This window comes from Grus americana, chromosome 7 (genome assembly GCF_028858705.1).
Source record: "Grus americana isolate bGruAme1 chromosome 7, bGruAme1.mat, whole genome shotgun sequence".
Lineage (NCBI taxonomy): Eukaryota > Metazoa > Chordata > Aves > Gruiformes > Gruidae > Grus > Grus americana.
The window spans coordinates 1028146-1048675 of record NC_072858.1 but is presented as its reverse complement, the minus strand read 5'-3'; the positions used below and the strand labels follow the sequence as shown (position 1 = coordinate 1048675).

Sequence of the window (20530 nt, the reverse complement as noted above, 5' to 3'; positions counted from 1 at the left end):
TAAATTCCTGACATTTATAAACTTACTTGGTTTCTCTTTAGTTTTTCAAATGCATGGGATTTAAATTGATAGCAACCTAAGGATACGCAATACTGAACAATAAGCAAGCAGCAACAAGCACACTTGACTTTTAGAGCAGAGATTAATGCATGTTCTCCTTAGCTGGAAATTGCCCTTCTGACAAATTTTCTATGCCTATTTTTTCACTGCCGTATTGTCTTTTTCTGAGGCTGTAAGAGTCTTTCCTCATTATTCTAAGAATTCTTATATTATATTGATCTGGAGCCACTAGGAATAAAACCTTACTTGAATGAATGTCTGTTCCCCTGGGACAGCAGCAAAGAGAAGGTTTTGTGATGTAACAAATTGGAGAAAAAAGACAATTTTTAAAATTCTGATTTAGCTACAAGGGTGCTCAGTGTTGTCTTCTGTCTACAGAGTCTTAGTTTTCTTTCAAAATACTTACTTTTAGAATATGAGAGAAATAAAAAGTTAAACATATGCAATGGAAAATGATATTAAGTTAAACATAGGTGTTATGCATTTATTTGCATAATTATTATATTATGTAGTAAAATGTCTAATCCACCAATCTTCTCTAAATAAAAGAGCAAAACCATCTCTACAAACATCTTAAAGAAAGAAGGCATTGCACCCAGCTGCACTAGAGAGGCGGTTTTTTCCAATCAGTTGAAATTTTGCATTTCTTCAAGTTTTCCAAGCACGCTTTGAAATTCTTTCTTTTCCTTTTGAGGAATTTGAGGCCAGGGGTCCTGGCTCCTGGTACCCACACTTGACAGCAGGTGTAAGAGGGTATCAATATATAAAATGATTCTTCTGACTACTTCCAACAAGACATAAACGGCACGTTATTCTGGCTCACCGTTACTCACAGACCACAGCTGCCTTCCATCTTCTGGGTGTTTTGGCCTCTCGGCTGTAGCCACCTGCCCGGGACCTTCCTCTTTATGGTCTCAGCAAGACCTTAATGTACATGAGTAGTGAAATCACACGACTACAGAAACCTCTAGCGTTCAAATCCTTCTCAAGATTGACATTTCTTACTCTTTTTCAGAAGATGTACCTGAAACAGAAAAGCATGAAGGAATTAACAGTAAAGGGAAAGAGAGTTTTTGAAGAGACACCTCCTGACCACCCCGCAGGATTGCTCCAGCAGGTCACCTGGCCTACAGCCACTTGACCCCAATTCAAGAACTACGCTGGCTGTCCAGCAGATTGAGAGGAAAAGCCTCTGAAGTTCACACTATTATTCCACAAAGAAATTTCTTCCAGACTGCAGACCCAGCAGTCAGCTGAACCCACGGGTGCCAGCCCGAAAGCCTGAGACACAAAACCTCCTCTTCTGCTCTGAGATGTAAATCACACACACGAAGCTTTTCTGTTCCGACAAAACTACATTTTCAAAAATTTGATAGCATTTCTTCAAGCCTGTTCATAACGTACGTTTCCTAGATTTCCAGTGAAGCTGTTTAATTATTTTTGCTAGTCCCTCGGTTGACGCTTGCAGTTTTCCTCAGAACATGTTCTCTAGGGGACCGGATTGTATCGTTTAACAGTGGCGCTTGAATTGACACCATCATTAAAGCTGAGTGTGAAAGTCTGCCCCGCAATACTGCCCTAACACCAACGCTTTGCAGTCCTGTAATATTCAGCCTCATAAGATGCTTCCTCATGTTGTCCCATAAGTGAAAATAAGATTAATTTCCCTTCTCCCCAGGAACTGTGAAGACCAATGCTCCTCTTACACTTTCTAAGATGTTGCTAATGGCATTGCAGTTTGCTGTAAGAAAATCACTCATCCGAAGCTGCTGCCTGAGCAGACGCAGAAGACAAAAGCCTCAAACCCACGTGAGCAGAAAGGGTACGTCTCCTTCTGCTAGACCAGGGTGAAACTGGCCCCGCTCGTAGGTACCAAGGTGGGGACGTGCAAACCAAGAGGAAACCAAGGGGAAGGGGCTGCCTCTGTCCAAACGACCCGTAAAACACTTGTGCCTCTGCACACCTAACACTGCAGATACCAGCCAGGGCATTTCTGACGAGGCTGGGAGTCTTTTCTGACCTACCCTGCCTCCAGCCAGACTAATACCTGGTGTTCTGGAGGAACCTGCAGATGCAGATGGCGAATAATTTAAGATGAAAACCTTAAAAATCTTTACAATCCTGTTATCCAGAAATGGGTTTCTCACTTGAAACACAGATTTTTCAATTTCTTTTGGAAGTCTTGGACTTTATTTCTTTTTATTACTTTATTACTAACGTCTCTGGGACTGAACATTTTATTGTCCATGTAAATGTCCATCCCATTACTGAAAGATGCTGAAGTCTGACCTGTCATCTGCTGGGTCTGGGACTTAAATGAACAAGTCCTTTCAGCTTCACACAGGTTTGCCTGAGTTCCCAGTGCTATTTTTTACCATTCACTTTTCATTTTATGAAAAGGACTACTGCTTATTAAGCAAGACCTTCCTTCTTTTTTGGTGTGGGTTTTTGGTTTGTTGGGTTTTTTTACTTTCAGAAAAAAAGACACACACACACATACAAAGAAAACCCCAACCAACCAACCAAACAAACAAAAGCCAGATTGGCCCAGATCTATTAAAAACTGCCCAAAAGAGTAACAGTGCGTATGCGTACCAGTCTCAGATCTATCCCAGCTGATACGGTCCCAGGGTGGCCCAGGGCACTGACAGCACGCCAGGCATGTTGTCAGGTTCGAAGCCCCTCTGTGAACCGAGCTGATTTCCAGCCACCTGCGTTCCCACTTAGATGCAACCAGAGTTGAAAGACCATCTGCATCGCAAGATGCTGGAAATGAAAACTAGAGTTAGCTAATGTGACAGCAAATCTGTAATAGCTTTTACAATGGACCATCAAGAGCTGGATTATCTTAGGATCGGTTTAACTGAGGATCCCCAGCCGCTGTGCTGACTAGGGAGGTGAGTTGATTTGGGACCAGACCCCAGATTTCATTTTTTAATGTCAGGGTTATCACCATGGAACAGTTTTGGCCAGCTGGACCAGCACTGGGAAACATCCTACTGCCCAGAAACCGAAGGGGCTGCACGGTGAGTAAGGCACCGCTCTGCACGGTGTGAATGAAATACAGGAAAGTCTGCCTGAACCCAAAAAAGCACTTTTTTACTGTGAGGGTGGTGGGGTACTGGGGCACGCTGCCCAGGGGGATGGGGGGCTCCATCCTTGGGGATGCTCAGCCCCCCCGGACGGGTCCCTGAGCGACCTGCGGGATGCAGGGTGGGACAGAGCCCCCCCAGCTCCTGCCAGCCCGGCCCCCGGGGTCTGCGACCCTCTGAGCAGGGACATTTGGTCTTACACGGCTGGGGGCCGTTCTCTGACAAAGGTGTGCAGCACTGCAGTTCAGTATTCTGGAAGAACAGAAACAAAATCACAGAGGGCTTGAAATGGAGGAAACATTCACATTTTAATTAACCAAAAAAATAGGGCAGTCGCACTCCCACTGACACTCTTTTTTCAGATCTTTTATCAGCCGGAGTTAGTCAGCTATTTTTATCATCAGGATGCACAAGCAACACTGGAGGTGCAAAGAGGATGGGCAAGGATGTATAATTTATACAAACAACAGGAACAAAAAAAGTGAGTGCTCAAACCAAGGAGAAAAATACGCTGTGTTCCTCTCACAATTACCTTTTTCACTTTCCCCGCCATGCGACAGAGGCCTCTGCATCTTCTGTAATAAATAGAAGATGGGGAAAGAGAAAGATGGAGCTGTCATTTCAGTTGCACTGCTGAACTGGGGATTGCAGGGGGAGGAGAAGGCTCTGCACTGAGAGAGATAAAGTCAAAATGAAGTACAGCCTGGCATCTAGATGAGACATTTTCTTTGTTTAGCCTGGAAAAAAGATCAGGCAGGAAAGGATAAACTGAAAGTCTTGTGATTTTTTTTTTTTTGTTAAGTTGATGGAAGAGGTGACAAAAATATTTGTGTGATGTTAAAAACAGGAACCCTGGCAAGCTGGTCTTGACTGACAGCAGATTTTGAGATATCTCGAAATGATGAAATATGAGAACATTACTGCTTCACAATGGTGCTATATTACATTTTTGCTTTCTACCTGCGGTATTTTGGTTGTGTGCTGGAGAGCTGTTTGTCCATCTCTCCGGCACTTTGGGACCTCTCTGGAGCCCTGGGCTAACGGCGCATTGTATTGTGCTTGCAACACAAGGAAATGCTGTTTCAGCTCCTCAGACACTTCAGAAGCAGTATAAGATAGCCTTATCGCTGCGTTGTGTCACTTGTATCGCTCAGTGACTGCCTTACATCACTGTGTGCTCGGGCTCGTGCCAGCAGAGGCACAGGGATGGGGAGGAAAGGCTCAGCAGCACGGGTACCGCGGAGCTGAGGTTCCGCAGAAGGGCTTTAGCCCAGTGTCCATGTCCCGACGGAGCCCAAAGCCCCATGGTTATCCTCAGAGTTCAGGACCGAACGTTTAGACACTTCTCTGGGTATTTTTATCAATCGGTCAGGCTTGGCAGAGTTAAGGCAGCGGGCACCTGAGACGCTCTCCGCCTGAGCTGCCCTCCCCATTCTTCAGAAGTGTCCAGGGACAGGGCAGGGACAAACAGCGGCACCTCGCAGCTGATGGACCGACGTGCACAGGCTCTCCATCCCTCTGGTGACGGCACACAGGAGCGACAGAGACGAGCGCAGCCAAGGGCAGCCGGCGTCTGACTGGGTGAGACTTCCAGCTCCAAGGAACTCGGCAGGAGATGGGTGAATTCCCCCGGCACGGCGCAAGCCACAGCAGCGCCTTGCAGAAGGCCGACTTGAACAGCAGCGACGACCACGAAACCGATGCTGACCATGAACCTGCACCACCTCTGCAGCAGCGTAAATCCCCTTATTTCAGCCACAACATCTGTTTCTGATTCCCTTCACTGGCCCTGGGAGGTGACTCTCCCCCAGCCTGCGCCCGTCACCTGCGGGTGTCCTACAAATACTCATCAGCCCGACGATACCAGGGGTGAGCTCCCCTGGGGCCGCACTGGACCTCGCGGGTGCCACCCGGCCTCCCAGGGCACTGTGGCTTCTTTGGTTCAGATTACGACTCTTTCAAACTTTATTTGTTTATCTGTTTTCTCTAAGTCAAACTCCACCACGATTTACATTAATAATTGAGATGAGGAACGCAAAGATACTCCCTGCAGATACAGTACTAGCATCATTCTTTATTTTCAATGTACTCTGCCCCGTATCAGGTGCACTCGCAAAGTTATTCCTCTTCAAGTCTGCTGAAACTTTCCCTGTGGATCACAGAAAAACTCCACAGTCCCTCAGAAACTACAATTACTAATTTTATGGTTTACCTACGACTCACTTTCAGAGTCTCATACCTAATAGTAAAATACTAAACATGAAAGACTCGTAGCTGAAATTGATTTTTTAAGTTATAAATTACACAAAACATGGTTTTTAATTGGATGTGCAAGAGAACATTTGCAACAACAACTAAAATAAATAGTGTTTAAAAATAACTTTCCTATACAGAGCAATTGCTTTGAAGCAAACGGTCTGAATGTAATAACATGAACTTAGCATTTATATATTTATTTCTTTATTTGTATCACTTTCTAAAGTGCAAAAAGGTATCATTTTACTTTGGATCTCATAAAATAAAGGCAGGGAGAGGTTATATGACTTGCTCTGTACCACACAAAGCTAATAGCAGCCTGGAACTGAGCAGAACTGCATTTTTCCCACCTGCAAGACTTGTCCTTGCCCTACCGTTAGGCTTTGGCTACTGAAATCACAGCCCTGCCTTCGTCAATAGAAAGCTGTTACCAAAGTAATGAAGCCTGCCTCTGGTTCCTGATGAGAACATGAGCCCCAGATTTCTGATATCACTTTGCAGAAGGTCACAGCAAAGGCTAAAAACAATAATTTGGAAAGTAAAAAAGTAGATGACACTGAGTGAATGTGAAAAGAAAGTATGTTATCATTAAAAAGACAGGGAAAAAAGGTCCGTAGATGCACAAGTACCCCAGAGAGGTGGGAATTCCTGCTATTCGCTGTGAAAACAGCTCTGACAACATCTGCTCGCTGCCTTTCCCAGAAGAGGGCTTACAGAGCCCAGCGGGTGCCGGCTGATGAAGGGCTGGCTGCGCACGGGGGGCAAGCGGCAGCTGCGGGACGGTGGGCTGCAACTAAAATGATTAACGGTTGTTAATTAACCATTAAAACTATCAATCTTAAAGATCTGTAAGGTCAAGCGCAATCAATATTTATTTGATTACACTGAGCAGGGTCAGGACTCTCAGTGCACCAGCGTATTTGAGGAATTACCTTAGGAAGAAGAACTGGTAAATACTACTCACTGTGAAACTAGGTTCTGAAATGCTGGCTGCATGATGGGGAAGAGCACTGGAAAGGTGCAGGGAAGATGAGTAAAGTGATAACTGCAACCAAATGTGGGTTTTAGAAAGAAAGAGAGAAAAAGATATAAAAAAGAGAAAGACAGAAAGCAAGGAAGCAAGCAAGAAAAGGAGATTAAAATAAAAAAGAGAGAAAAAGAAAGGAATGGGCTCAGAAAAGAAGTTCAGCTGTCAGGCTTATGCCCACCCTCTACCAACAGTCCTGAGCCCTGATCTGCCACCCATCAACCTCGGGCGCAGGTTTTGCCTCCAGCCACTCCTCAGTTCTCTGCTCACTCATTGCTCATATCTGTTACACATGGCAGGAAAAACTGTTTTGTCAATATATAAACTTTTTTCTCAGCTTTCTTGGTTTTCGCTAGTCCCCTTTAATTTTGAACACTTCTTTACCACGTTATAGGCAACTTTTTTCCTCCAAACCCAAGCCGACAAATGCCCTTCATTTAGTGTTGCGCTGCTGCTGTTGGGTGCTGCTGCACCCTGCCCTGTGGCGGGCTCACCGCACACCCCCCCGCTGCCCCGGCCGGCTCTCGCTGGGGATTCAGCTCCCGTGGGAACCCACACCTCCCCTCTGTGCAGCCGTAACCCCCCAGCTGCAGTCTCCGCTGGCCTGTCAGCCTGTTCCTAGCAGGCACATGGACATCTTCAGAAGTGAAGATGTCACCTACTGCCACCTCCTTCCACCAAGGTACGAAGCTCCGGCACTGCTCAGCATCCTTAACACACGGATAACAAACGGCTCGACACCAGCTCCGAGCCTTTTTGGTCTGTATTCCCCTCTCCGGGGATACAAATATACTCAGGACAGGTTTTCCCAGGACGACCCCATGGCCATGCGTAAGGCTGCAGGGCATTGCTGGCAGGGACGTCTCCGCTCTGCCCCCACGCCTTCAGGTCTGGCACAACGGCCACCTGGAGCCATCACGTCCACCCGCGTCACGGCCAACCCGTCTTTCGCACGTGCTACTTTATTAATCATTTTAATGACAAATAACCCATTTCTGAGGGTAATGATGCAAAGCTCATCAGGGAAGGAAAATTCACGTTTCTTCCAAATCTGAACTTTTGTTACACAGTGCCGTCAGAAAAGTGTAATTACTTACCTGCTTTCAGCCCAGAGGTTTCAAATGTCAATTCACACCTTGCCTGGAGCCCGGAGACCAGCCAAGCCGCCCCGGGGTAATTCGGCGGCGATGGTTAAGTACAGCACTTCTCCATTTCACATGCTCCTGTTCATTTCCCACAGCGGTTCAGAGCGGGCACTGGCAGCACTAAACTGTCTGTGAGGCAACGTCCTGCCGTCAGCCAGGAAAATCCAGCGAATAAATGCTGCTTTGCCCAGACCCCGAGTCCTGCTGCTCTCCATCGAGAAAACGCACATTTGCTGCAGCTCCCAGGGAAGGTCCTGCCCGCTCTGGAGCAGCAAAACGGAACCAGTCACACAGTTTCACTGAAAGGATCCTCAGTGAGACCTTGCTACTCGTGGCTACACTGCTGACAGCACCTAAAGAGCTTGGATACAGCTCTCCGTGCCGTGCCCCGCCGCATGGCAAGCCCATGTCCGTGCCTGAGGGCTTCTTGATGAATAGCGGCAGCCACAGACACTCCTACCTGCAGCCCCGAGAACAAGCAAGCTCAGGTCAGCGCCAGGCTGTTTGAGCCGTTTCCCCCGTTTTTTGAATCGTTGGTGCACAAGGCAGCGTCCCCGGCGATGCTGCAACACCCCCGCGCAGAAGGGACAGGAGCCGCAGCGGTGACGCTTCCACCGCTCCCGCCAGCCGCTGCCCACAAACCGATGTCCTCAAACGATCGTGCCAGAGGAGATAAATTGGTGGACTGGTCCATCCTCACAATGCTTTGTCCGCCGATTTGGCCCATATCCAAAATATGCACCTCTGGGTCATGGATTTCCTGCCCAACGCTACTCTTGTTCACCTGGCGGGATGTTAGCACGGCTCTGTAATCATAGCAGGTTATAAGAGTGCAAATTTTTATCCAAAAATACTTCAGTGAAGCTGGATGAAGCTCAAAGCGTGCATATTTCTGGTTTTGTGAGTCGTGTAAACTCCATCTGTTTTCCAGTCCCTGTGGGGAAATGCCATCTTTCTGTTTTCATTATTCAGTTTGCTCTCTCTGTTGTAGTTTGTACTCAACTCTACCCGTTTTACAAAACACAATATTTTATGGTGCAGTGCTCAGCTGTCTCACAGAGGGCTCGGTTCCTATGGCATGACTGGCATCAAGCACTTTTTTAATTAAAAAGAAAATGTTATTACATCATAACCACCTCTTCTCTCTTTACTCTGACGAACAGGATCCTGCTCATGGGAGACAGCTCTTGAAATTTTTATTTTATGTGTGTGCTACCTCCCTGACTTATGCAGGAGATGAAATGTGCCCAAGATGCTCTTCTCTTCCATCCTGACTGCAGGCTGAGCTCCAGGGCACATCCCAGGGCACGTCCCGATGGAAGCAGGTCCATGCAGGACCTTCGGTGTCCAACTGGTGCCCATGCCCTCCCCACCCCTAACCCGCACTGATGGAGGTCCTGGGCTGCCTGAAATGGCAACAGAGAGGTGCTGCAATGGGGCACTTCCAACTACCTAGCAGATACTTTGCCCACATCCACCGATTTTCACACAGCCAAGGGTAAACTTCCTTCAAAAACCCAGAGGCAGATTTCATCATGAATTTTTGCTCATCTAAAGACACCAGTACCAAGGTAGGCTCGTTGGTTAATCACCTCAAGCCTAATTACATTGAGTATGGTGGAAGGTTATAAAGCTGACCAGAGCCAGCTGAAAAGTGGTTTCTGTCTCCTGAAGGTGGCTGGCGAGGCCAAAGTCCCTAAGGGACACCACAGATGATCTAAGACAAAGCTGTAGGTCCCCTATGGTCACTGCAAGAATTCCACAGACATTAGCGAAGAGACTCTCAGATGATGGCTTCTGCATCGTTGACTTCAGAGCTCACGGTGCCTAATATTTTCTGTCATCATTTATATCCGAGGCTTTTGTAACAGATGCACACAAGTGGAGAGGCTGAGGTCAACCAAAAAGCTGCAGAAATGAGATACAGCATCGCAGACTTGCCTGCATCATTTGTGGCAACAAAACTCCTCTGAGATGTTTTCTGTTATGTGCTCTTCCATATTCCTGTAAAAAGAGTGAAGTTTACTGAAGACTTCAGAGGTCCAGCTGACTGGCAACAGTCATTAATTTAGTCATATTAATGAAGACACTAGCCTGTTTATTATCTATGGCCACAAGTAAGAGGTGACAGTAATACCTAGCTCTTTTATGGCACTTTCATTGGCAAACGGTGAACTAACGAAGGGTAATGAAGGCCGTGGCTGGATGAAGCAGGACTTTGCCACACCAGGGCACTACTTTATTCTTAGGACGCACCTTTGGATGCGGAACTTTTGCACCCTGGCAGCACTTCCTTACCTGCTGCAGAGACTCCATGGGATCAGCAAACCCTGACCCTGCCGGTGTGGGCACCACCGGCGCCATCCCCATCCTCTTGGCAGCAGCAGGCCAAGGCATCAGCCCTGGGAAACACGCAGTCCTTGATCACCACCTACCCTTGTCTGGAAGGCAAAACTAACTCAGGGAGCTGTGGTTACACCAAGCATATTAGCCCTCAGAAACCAATCAGGTTCTTCATTATTGGTAGACCAGAAGAAGGGAAAGCCTCATAGTAACCAAATCCGTGAATAAGGCCCGAGTTCACTGCTTCGGTTGGGTATTAACCGGTGAAATCTTGCCTAGACTGCGATTTCAGAAGGATTGCTCTTATAATTTTGAAATAATTCTTAAAAGAAAAATTAAAATAGAGACCTAACAGGAAATGTATCTACCATTCTCATTTCCAATGACAATATGTAAATATTACTTTGCTATCAAGGCAATTTTGAACATTTCAAAAATTTTCATTCAAACACTGCTCTTTCAATGGTCAAGCAAGGATATAATAATAACACCTCTTCCTTGTGGGTACAGAAAACAAGGGCATCTGTAGGTATCCTCAGTTCTCTTGTAGAGTCGCCTCTTCATTGTCGTTAAGATGAGAGACTACACGCCACTTTCCAAACAGTCTTCATACACAGAAAAATTAAATATTGCTGTCCACAGTTTGGAGATATTCAAACTGAGACACAGAGAGAAGGAAATAAGTTATCCCAGATGTGAGTGAGTCCACCAGAAGCAGATTCCTTTACATCCGTGTTTACATCATGTTTACACCATCCTGTCCAGCAGTATTTCTGTGCACAGTAATGTTTACACATTGCCGTGTAAGAGAACATAATATTAAGGTCATAACTGCCAGGAACAGCGATAATACTTGGGGATTCACTGAACAAACCTACTATATCATGTGGAAGGGTGCTGTAAATTGCTCAAACCAGCATATTTTAGCTCTTTATCCATTTTAAATTACTAAAGTATGCTGAAATAGTGTTTTTATAGTATAATGCTTGTTGTAGACACATTAGTGTACTTTGGCTCTAACAAATACAACAAAATATAGAGATTTTTTCTTCTCAAAATACAGAAAGTTTTATCATGAAACGAAAGACTGACTTTTCAAGTGAATGAAATAATGCACATTAGTGCAAAATCATATAGTAACCTAGACATCAGCAGTCTCCTTCCATCAGGCTTTTTGAGACACGCTGTCAACTGGTGTTCAGACGCAAGCGCCTGCTCTCGATGCTCATTAGAATTACTGACCAGGGCCACCGCAGCAGCACCTCATTCATCACCAGATCTCCTCCGCATCCATGCCCAGAGAAAACAAGGCTGGGTTTCCTCTGCTACCTTTGGTAAAGGACAGCGCCCAGACACAACAGCCATGAATTAGCCCAGAGCAGACAGGCATGGCAAGCCTCCAAAGCCTGAAGAACAGTGAAAAAGAATATTGAATATTGGTGGAACTGCACTAACGTGTGTGAAAGCTCTTGTCTAAAACCACCCAAAAAACCCTTGCAAGCAATTGTCTGTATCAGTTGTTCCTGGCAAAGACTGATGACAATGTTAACTATGACGAATTGATGTTGTAATTATGAATATATGAAGTTTTATGAGGAGACAACTAATGTGTCACTATTTATACACAGCTGAAGAAGCGCTACCATATTCCTTCAAATCGTCGGCAGCTTCAGAAATGAGTCATTAACGCAGCTCTGCCTTCTGAGAATGCCTTGCCCAATGCAAATGCTTTTGCACCTGAAGACCATCTAGAATTCCACACTGAAATTAGGTTTAAAGAGCCAAACATTACTAAAACGTATTTAAACTCTTTCTCTAGTTTGGCAGAAGCCATTCTCCAGGGGAAAAAACCCAACGTTATTATTTTGCTAAACTTTTAAATAGCATTCTGCAAGACCTACGTATGCTGAGGCTGCAAAGCTGAACAAAAACACCAGTGTGAATAGATTTGCTTTTGACTTACTAAACGCACACAATTGAATAAGAAATTGCAATGTTTGCTGATGTGGGAGCTGGAAACAGAGTTTACATCCAAATAAATTCCGGATGCTATCAGACAATACTAACGCGGGTGTTTAATCAGTCCTAGAATGAGGAAAGCATATAAACGTGAGCAGGGCGAGGGCCGGCGATGACCTGACCTTCCTCCCACAGCCTGACGCCCAGGGCCCCTGCCAGGAGCACGGGACCTCGCGCTGCCTTCACAGGACGGTGCTCGCCCTCCCTCCCTGCCTCCCTGCCTCCTCCCCGGCCGGGCAGCCCGTGCCCAAACACCAGCTCTGGCGCACGCGGCAGGGCAGGGGCCATCGAGCAGGAAGGCTTTAACGAGCAATCCAAGTAATTTAACAGGGAGTCTCCAACAACGCACCAGCCAGCCAGCTACTGTGGAGGTGGGTGCGTACGGGACCCCAAAAACAAGTGAGTAAACAAAAGCTCCCTGACAATTTTTTGCAAAGTGAAGTCATGTTTGGTCACGTGTTTTCAATAAATCCTAATTCGGATGATTCGTTTGATTTGCTTGATGGCTCCGTTTCCCTCTCTGCCATGCACTGCTGACCCAGAGGGGTGACAGAGCTGCCAGGGCACAGCCGGCTCCGTCCCCCACTTCGGGGGCCTCTGGGGTTCTTTGTGTGGGTTTATTTAGTAAAATCCAGAAATTCAGTGAAAATTAGAACATATGCATCCTTCACCACTTATAATAATCTCTTTAATACCTTACCATTGTGTTATCACTTAAACTTTGTCTTACAGGGAACCACTTGGGAATCAACATTTACGGTGCTTTTCCTTCACGTTGCTCAATCCCCCCGTGTTTAAGATCAGACCCACCCTCTTCTCTCCCGTTAGAGGAACGAGCACAACCTTAGAAAAAGCAGAAATTACCCCCTGCTGTCTGGCTAAACTCCAGGCCACGTCTCTAAAACCAGGACAAGGACAACACAGCCCAAGACTGCGATTTACTCTCAGCAGTCTACAAATAAGTACGCTGTGTCCCCAACCAGGAGAAATGACGCAAGCTAAAGGTAAGTACTGAGCGTGTTGGTATTGACACCTGCACACCGTCCAGGCAAAGCGGTGGCTTGTGCGTTTCTTACGTTGATCTTTACACACTGTTCATGTGATTTACGGGCTGGAGAAGTTACCCTCTGCTCTACAAGACACACAAAGCCATCTATTCAACCAGCTTCTAGGTACAGGAACTTTAATAACATTTCCCAAGGTTCTTCCTTAAAATTTGGTGAGTCACCTCGGGAACTGCCCCAAACAGAAAACGAAGGTCGTGGGTGACAAGGAGCAGGCGAAGCACCGGGCTCTGTGGGTGACGGCAGTTCCCGCGCTGCCCCGTGTGGGAAAGCAGACGGGCACGTCGCCCAGCACGACACCAAACGGGCTGCTCCTGCTTCGCTGGTTCTTCTCAGTGCTTATTGCACTTCATGTACTAATCATTCATTTATCATTTCAGACAACAAAATGTATTAGAGAACAGAGGGGAATCCGTAATTACGAACTCTCCTTGTCTTTTAGTTAGCCTTAAGCTTCTACATTTGTCGACATATATAAGGCTTAATTTGAGCTCTCGGAGATTGTTTTAGGGGGTTGGCGGGTACCTGGTTCACAGCCGCAGCTCACACCACCATCGAGCAACAGCAGAGAGAAGTACACACCCGTGAGCAGGACTGTCCCCATGTTCCTCTGGCCCGGCGCACAGCGGTAAATAAAAGCCGTGTTCCCAGGGAAGGTTTCACACGGGCGTGCGTTGGCAGGCAGGGCAGAGCAGTGTGCAGGGACGCGGTACTGAGGCTCCGAGAAGTGCTGTAGATTTGGGGGTTTCAACCAGCAGGATGCCGGCGATGCCTGCATCCGGCATGGGTTCTCAAAGCTAAGACAGAGATGTGGGTTTTTCTGTTTATCAAGAGGACTGATGTATTTCTGCACGATAAAGCAGCTCCTGGAAAGCGCTATTGTTTGTCTTACCATTTATCAGAAGAGAACAGTTTAATGTTTTGGTAGAAGGCACAAGTGAGTATCTCTTCAGTGATGAAGGAAAATAAGCTTAGTGCTAAGGCAAATAGAAAATATTGATCTATCTTCAGGTACTGCAGCTGAAAATCTTTTGTAAAATGTATCTTCTACTCCTACTGATCAGCGTCCTTTGTCTTTTACCAACTAATTCTCTGTAGTGGAAAGTTTAACCTTGAACACAGTGAAGGAAAAAAAAGAGGGAAAAAAGAGAAAAGAGAAAAACCCCCCCAAAACCAGCCCATACATGCACATCACCAGAATTGGCACTATGAAGTATTCAGGTCCCCCACAGACAGCACCGGGGTGAGAATCCTCTGTCCCCGCCGGCGGAGGGACCCCGACCCGCAGCGCAGGAGGGCTCGGGAGCGCAGGGACAGGGGGAGCCACAGGGTCCCCCCGCAGCCAGCCAGGGGGTTTCTGCTGGGCTTCGAGCGAGAGATCAGAACGTTTGCTCCTGGTGGCACAAAGCCTCCGATCGCGTGAATCCTCCCAGTATTACCAGACTGGAGGTTTCCCCACCACGCTGGCTGTGCAGATGCCACGTTAGACACTTTGTTCGTTCTCGTGCATTTGCTGCTAGTTGAGGAAGTGCCTACACAAACATGCAGCAGCATTCCTGCCCTTTCCTCATCACTTGCATTCACTGTTACAGGTCAGAAAATCCAATACCTCGGGTACTTCCCATTCCTGGGACACTGTTCCTTCACTACTTTCATTTACTTGGGGAAATCATGTTTTGAGATTCACTTCTTGGCAAGACCTACGAGGCAGTATCAGAATAAGGAGAAAGAAATACCTATTAGGTAAAACCAGCAGCTTCATAAATCTGAATCTCTGGGCTCCAGCCTCCTGTTCCCCATCAGAGCTCTTTCCCTGTCCTTTGTCACCGTTCAGCCAGCAATATTAGCCCATCAATTTTTACATAAAACTCCCAGAGGCTTGACACGTAGCCAGAGAGCAGAACATTCCTCAGTGTTTACCCCCCACTTCTTGTCCCCTATTTGCAGGCTCACAGGACAGCTGTAGCACCTGAGCACTACCCGAAAGCAGCCTGCACTGCCCCGGCGCTGCCCCATCCACCCATCCATCCACCCACCCACCCACCCATCCATCCACCCACCCACCCATCCCTCCACCCATCCCTCCACCCACCCACCCATCCATCCACCCATCCACCCACCCATCCATCCACCCATCCATCCACCCACCCACCCATCCATCCATCCATCCATCCACCCATCCATCCATCCTCCCCAGCCTCCCACCCGGGGACCAGCACGAGCCGTTACTGCCAGGGAGTGTATTAACTGCAAAACAGACCCTTCAATTTTGCCATCATTTCCCATCTCACATTTTCCTCTCCTTCATCTAGGATAGATATCCTATCTTTGCCAGCGAAGCTGCCAGCGGTTTCATATCCTGGGAGGAGCAAGTGGGAAGCGAGCCTGTCTCCAGGCACACATGGTTAATTATTAAAATCAGCAGAAAGTGTTACTAAAATATACAACGGCTGGAAAAGAGGCGTTGCTTAAATCTGTATACCTGTGGAAATAATGGTAGCTGCTTACATCCTTCCTACGAGTGAGGGATGGAAGAACAGCCAGCTCTCAGCCCCACAAGTGGACGCGGCTAAGCAGGGCGAAAGCAGAGCGTGGGCATCAGACGGCGTGGAGATCTGACAGGTCAAACCCCCAAAGGGCTGGGGAAGGAGCTGGGGAAGCATTGCCTGTCTCAGTGAGACAACGCCATAAGCCTCCAACTCATCCGGAATTAAGCCAAGACTAAAATCAAAGGAAAATGAAAGAACTTGAATAGAGGGGCTCTATCGCAGCAGCAGCAGCAGCTCTGCAGCAGGCACCGACACCTTGTGCTGCGGAGGACGGACGTGGCAGGAGTTGTGCAGAGCCACGTGCGACGCGCACAGGACGGTCACCGAAACAAACCCAATGGGACACAAACACAGCCCAAGCAAATCCAACTCTTATTTAAGCAAATTTTCAATCAATGCCCGGAAGCAGGCAATCAACTCCAATTTAAGCCAACACTTGAAAAGCTTCCTGTTTATTACAGAACTCATGTTTTGGGATGGGATTTTTCAGGCCAGCTTGTTTGTATCTCCTCTCTGCTTTTATTAAGAGCAGGCTTGTGCCATAATATTATTTTTCATACTCTCATACCACTGGCAGCGCATCCATCATTCTTCATAATTGCATCTAACAAATATTGATTTTGTCTCCAGAAGAGTAAACAGAAATATTAAAGTGCTTTTGCAGAAGGCAAAACCACCAGTGGAAAGCCTATTTAAACAGACCGAGGAGGATGAAGCCCGCATCTTGTGACAGAGCATACGGCTGAAAAAAAGCAGCACCAATTTACACTGGCTTAAAAATGTAGCAAAACAGCGTATTGTGCTGAATTGGGCAACCGAGCTCTGTGCCAAGAAAACGCCGTCAATGTAAGTGGAAGCTTCAATCCATTCAGTCTCAAACATAAGTGCCTCCAAACATTTTCACAATCCCCCCTGAATGGGAGGGAATAACTGAGTTTTAGCCTCGGAAAACGATTAAGGCTGATTAAGCACGTCGCTGGGCTGCATCTGCCGTGAAGGCACCGCAGCGCACAGGCCAGGCTGCGGCCGCAGCTCCAGGTTGCCGAACACCCCGGCGCTGCCCCGCTGCCCCCGCGAGCGCGTCCTGGCCCAGCGAAGGTACACGGCGGGTGCTCGGCGTCTGAGACGACACTGCTTCCCCTTCCTCTTTTCCTTTCAGAGACGTGACATCGCTGCACCGCTCCAGCGCCATCACTGCTCCCGCTTCGGAGGTTCGCTCCGTGTCGCCGGCACGCTCGGTGGTCCCCGTGCCCGCTCAGCCCGAGCCCGGGGCCAGGCCGCGGGGCAGCACGGGGACAGCCGGGCCGCGGGGAAGCAGCTTCTGCCGTCACCTGCCCGGCGCTTTGCTCAGCTCCCGCAGGCCAACAGCTCACAGAAGTCCAGGTCGCGCGTGCGCCTCGGTGTCTCCTCCTTACGTCTCCCTGAACCAGAGCTGACCAAGGAGAGCCTTTGCCGTCAAGCAGAGGAAATTCCCACACGTCTCCTCCTTCGGCAGCTCCCCGCTGTCGGCAACGTTTCGGCCACCCGCTCGCTGGTCGGAGCCCTGCCAGTGCGGGGGCGCCGCCCCCGGCGGGGAACACCTCCCGCTGCACCCCAAATGCACCCAAAACGCACCCCAAATGAGAGAGCTTTCCAGAAACGTTCTTCAATGCTGGAACCGGATCAGCCACAGCTTTCCAAAGCTCCTGCATCACAGGCGGAGGAAGAAATGCTGCCAGCCAACCACCAAGCCTTAAAAAGCTGCTTCATAAATAAAACCCAGAAAGCTCTTCATGCACAAGACCAAAAATGGAAGGTTTCTGGCAAAACATCCAAGTTCAACACACAGAAAGAAAAAACAAATGTTAAAAAACCTAACCAATCTGTAAATAAGGAAAGCAACATGTAATTATATGGAAAACGGCCGATTACAACATGGAGAAGAGCAGTCTGCCTGGTGTGTCTCCCTTGGTAAATTAACCTCAGCAAGTGCAAGGTATCGAGTGTCGATACGCACGTCAACCAAAAACATAAACACGGTGTCTCGTTCTCTTAGACCTGACGCATGGGAAGAAATATCAGAGCACTGGAATGGAAAATACTCATCAAGTGTAAGTTTTTGTGACTTCATGAAAATGTATGCAAAACACATCAAAATGGACGAGCTGGCGATACGTTTCTCTTCAGAACTCTGAAGAGGTCTTAGGAAATACCCGGCTTCGGGGAGAATTGGGGGTTGTTACCTTCTCTGTGGGTTTTGGTGTTGTTTTTATAAAGTGAACAAAAATCTTAGACTGAAAGAGAAAAGAAAAATGTTTCTTTAGTACACGACACTTGTTCTGAAATATCGATGTATTAGTTAACCAGTAGTTGATTAGTAATTAGTAAATTTATCCAAATTCCCTAGCAATCAGCACCGTCGCTGCAGAGCGCTGATGGCAAACGCTATGGGAAAGAGGCCCTCCCCGCTGTACCGGTCCTGCCAGCGCCGCCTGTACCCAGGGACGAAAACGTACGCACAGGCAGAAAGCGGAGAGGAGGCGGCTGTTAACAGCAGGCACCGGCACAGGTAACGCTTACAGCATCTCCCTGACAGGTACCAGCACCGTAATCACTTTAATTGCAGCGGGGCTGGCACATTCCCCTTTCAGAAAGAAAACCGATTTCCAATCACAGTTGCACGAGACCCCTTCTTTAGGAGCGCGGTGCTGAAATGACAGTCGGGGGGGCAGGACTCTCCTGAGGCTCCCCAAATCACAAACAGCAACACAAATCTCCCTCTTCCTACCTCCGGGGCTCAAGCAGAACGGCAGCGCTGGCAGCGTGCAACCGCAGGGCCGTTTGCCAGGCAGGGAGCGGGCAGGAGGGGTGGGATGGGATGGGATGGGATGGGGACGGATGGGGATGGGATGGGATGGGATAGGATGGGATGGGGATGGGATGGGACGGGGATGGGGATGGGGATGGGATGGGGATGGATGGGGATGGGATGGGATGGGATGGGATGGGGATGGGATGGGATGGGATGGGATGGGGATGGGGATGGGGATGGGATGGGGATGGGATGGGATGGGGATGGGATGGGGACGGGGATGGGGATGGGGATGGGATGGGATGGGGACGGATGGGGATGGGATGGGGATGGGATGGGATGGGGACGGATGGGGATGGGATGGGGATGGGATAGGATGGGATGGGGATGGGATGGGGATGGGATGGGATGGGGATGGGATGGGATGGGATGGGGACGGATGGGGATGGGGATGGGGATGGGATGGGATGGGATGGGATGGGGATGGGATGGGGATGGGGATGGGGATGGGGATGGGATGGGATGGGGATGGGATGGGGACGGATGGGGATGGGATGGGGATGGGATGGGGATGGGATGGGATGGGGATGGGGACGGATGGGGATGGGATGGGGATGGGATGGGGATGGGATGGGGATGGGGATGGGGATGGGATGGGGATGGGATGGGGATGGGGATGGGATGGGATGGGATGGGGATGGGGATGGGGATGGGGATGGGATGGGATGGGGACGGATGGGGATGGGATGGGGATGGGATGGGATGGGGATGGGATGGGGATGGGGATGGGGATGGGATGGGATGGGATGGGATGGGATGGGACGGGGATGGGGATGGGATGGGGATGGGATGGGATGGGGATGGGATGGGGATGGGGATGGGGATGGGGATGGGGATGGGACGGGGAAACACATTGTTCAAATGGAGAGGGCTGTCCTGGCCAGAGCCTAGTCGAAGGACGGAGCAAGGCATAAACCTAGGTCATTCCTGTGGAGGAAGATGTTTAGCTCTACCAGTCCTTAGCTTCAATCTTCCCCTGGAAAGCCTTTGGGAAGGCACAGCTCAGGCTCAGTGCATATATCTGTGTGTGAGAGCCCGAGCAGCTGGAGGAGAGAGGCAGCGCTGAAGCAAAACCACTCCAGAAGCGCGAGGGAGAGGTTCTCACGCACCGGACTGGTGCGGATGCTCCGTCCCAGGGAGAGCCGACCAGGGAAGGGCTGCAAACGGGCACGTCAGCCTTTGAACACCATTTACACCTGGCTGGAGCACGGCGGCAGGCAGAGCCCCTGAACGTGCAACAGGGACGCCCTTCACGTGGGCAGGGGTGCCCAAAACTTCATGTCTCAGCACACAGAAGTAGGATTTTCATTAAAACTGCTGCTGCCCCCGCAGAGGAGAGCAAGTCAGGAGCATCCATCAGTGCACACCCCGCAGCACGTGGCTGCTACGCATTTTAGTTTCTATTTAATGATACTGCCTCGTGGAACCGCACTTCGCAGCACACTCCTTGTGAAGGTTCCAGGCGCGTCGCCCTTCGCTATCGGGCAGGTAAACTATCAAGATACTACCTCGCCTGCGCTGTAGCCTCCATTAAAACTCAGGAAAGACAAGAACTGATATCCTTGACCTTGCTAAAGGGCAAAGTAAATTTTAAAAAAGATAAGTTCCAGAAGTACTGAGGCCACCTTGATATATCTTCATTAGGAACAAACAAAAGAAGCGAATCTCCACCTCTTACTTTACTTTATAGTCTCAGTAGCTGGATGGAAAGCAGCAGCCCGTGTTTGTCCAGCTGTACCACGATCTCTCAACTCCTGACAGAAACTACAGGTCATGCCTGGATGCCTAACCCTCTCTCTCCTCTGCTTTCCCAAGGGCCTGAAATTGCCACAGAGCAAAAGATGTTCTAATGAGCCAACGCTTTATTTTCCACAATTTTTCTGGAAAGAGCTTAAATTCTCTGGCAGCCACTACCTTCAACAACCACCCTTTAGGCAACACACTCAGATATTTATTTCAGCAGGAGATGCTCCATTTGGAGAAAATTGTAAGAGAAAAAAAAAATCTCTAAAATCAAGCAGGTGGTGTAATGGCATGCAATAAACAACAATTTCAAAAGAAGAAATCTTTCTAGAGAAACTTGATTGACTCTCCTGACAGCATTACAGAGTTGGAAGATAAAAA

At 48.5% G+C, this 20530-nt stretch overlaps 1 protein-coding gene and 1 long non-coding RNA gene across 2 annotated transcripts; one reads left to right on the top strand and one right to left on the bottom strand.

The window, feature by feature from the left end:
* Positions 1–882: 882 nt before the first annotated feature.
* Positions 883–3730, bottom strand: LOC129209064 (uncharacterized). The gene is made up of 3 exons (XR_008577968.1): positions 3685–3730; positions 2656–2826; positions 883–1084 (listed from the first exon to the last, which is right to left on the bottom strand). It is a non-coding gene; the product is annotated as an uncharacterized LOC129209064 (long non-coding RNA).
* A 1037-nt stretch (positions 3731–4767) lies between these two features.
* LOC129208682 (uncharacterized) lies at positions 4768–18248 on the top strand. Its single transcript, XM_054831850.1, has 4 exons — positions 4768–4888; positions 7009–7117; positions 16525–18103; positions 18161–18248. Exons 1-3 carry the CDS (start codon positions 4768–4770, stop codon positions 17441–17443), a joined length of 1149 nt encoding a protein of 382 aa, XP_054687825.1. The 3' UTR covers positions 17444–18103; positions 18161–18248.
* Positions 18249–20530: the final 2282 nt, after the last annotated feature.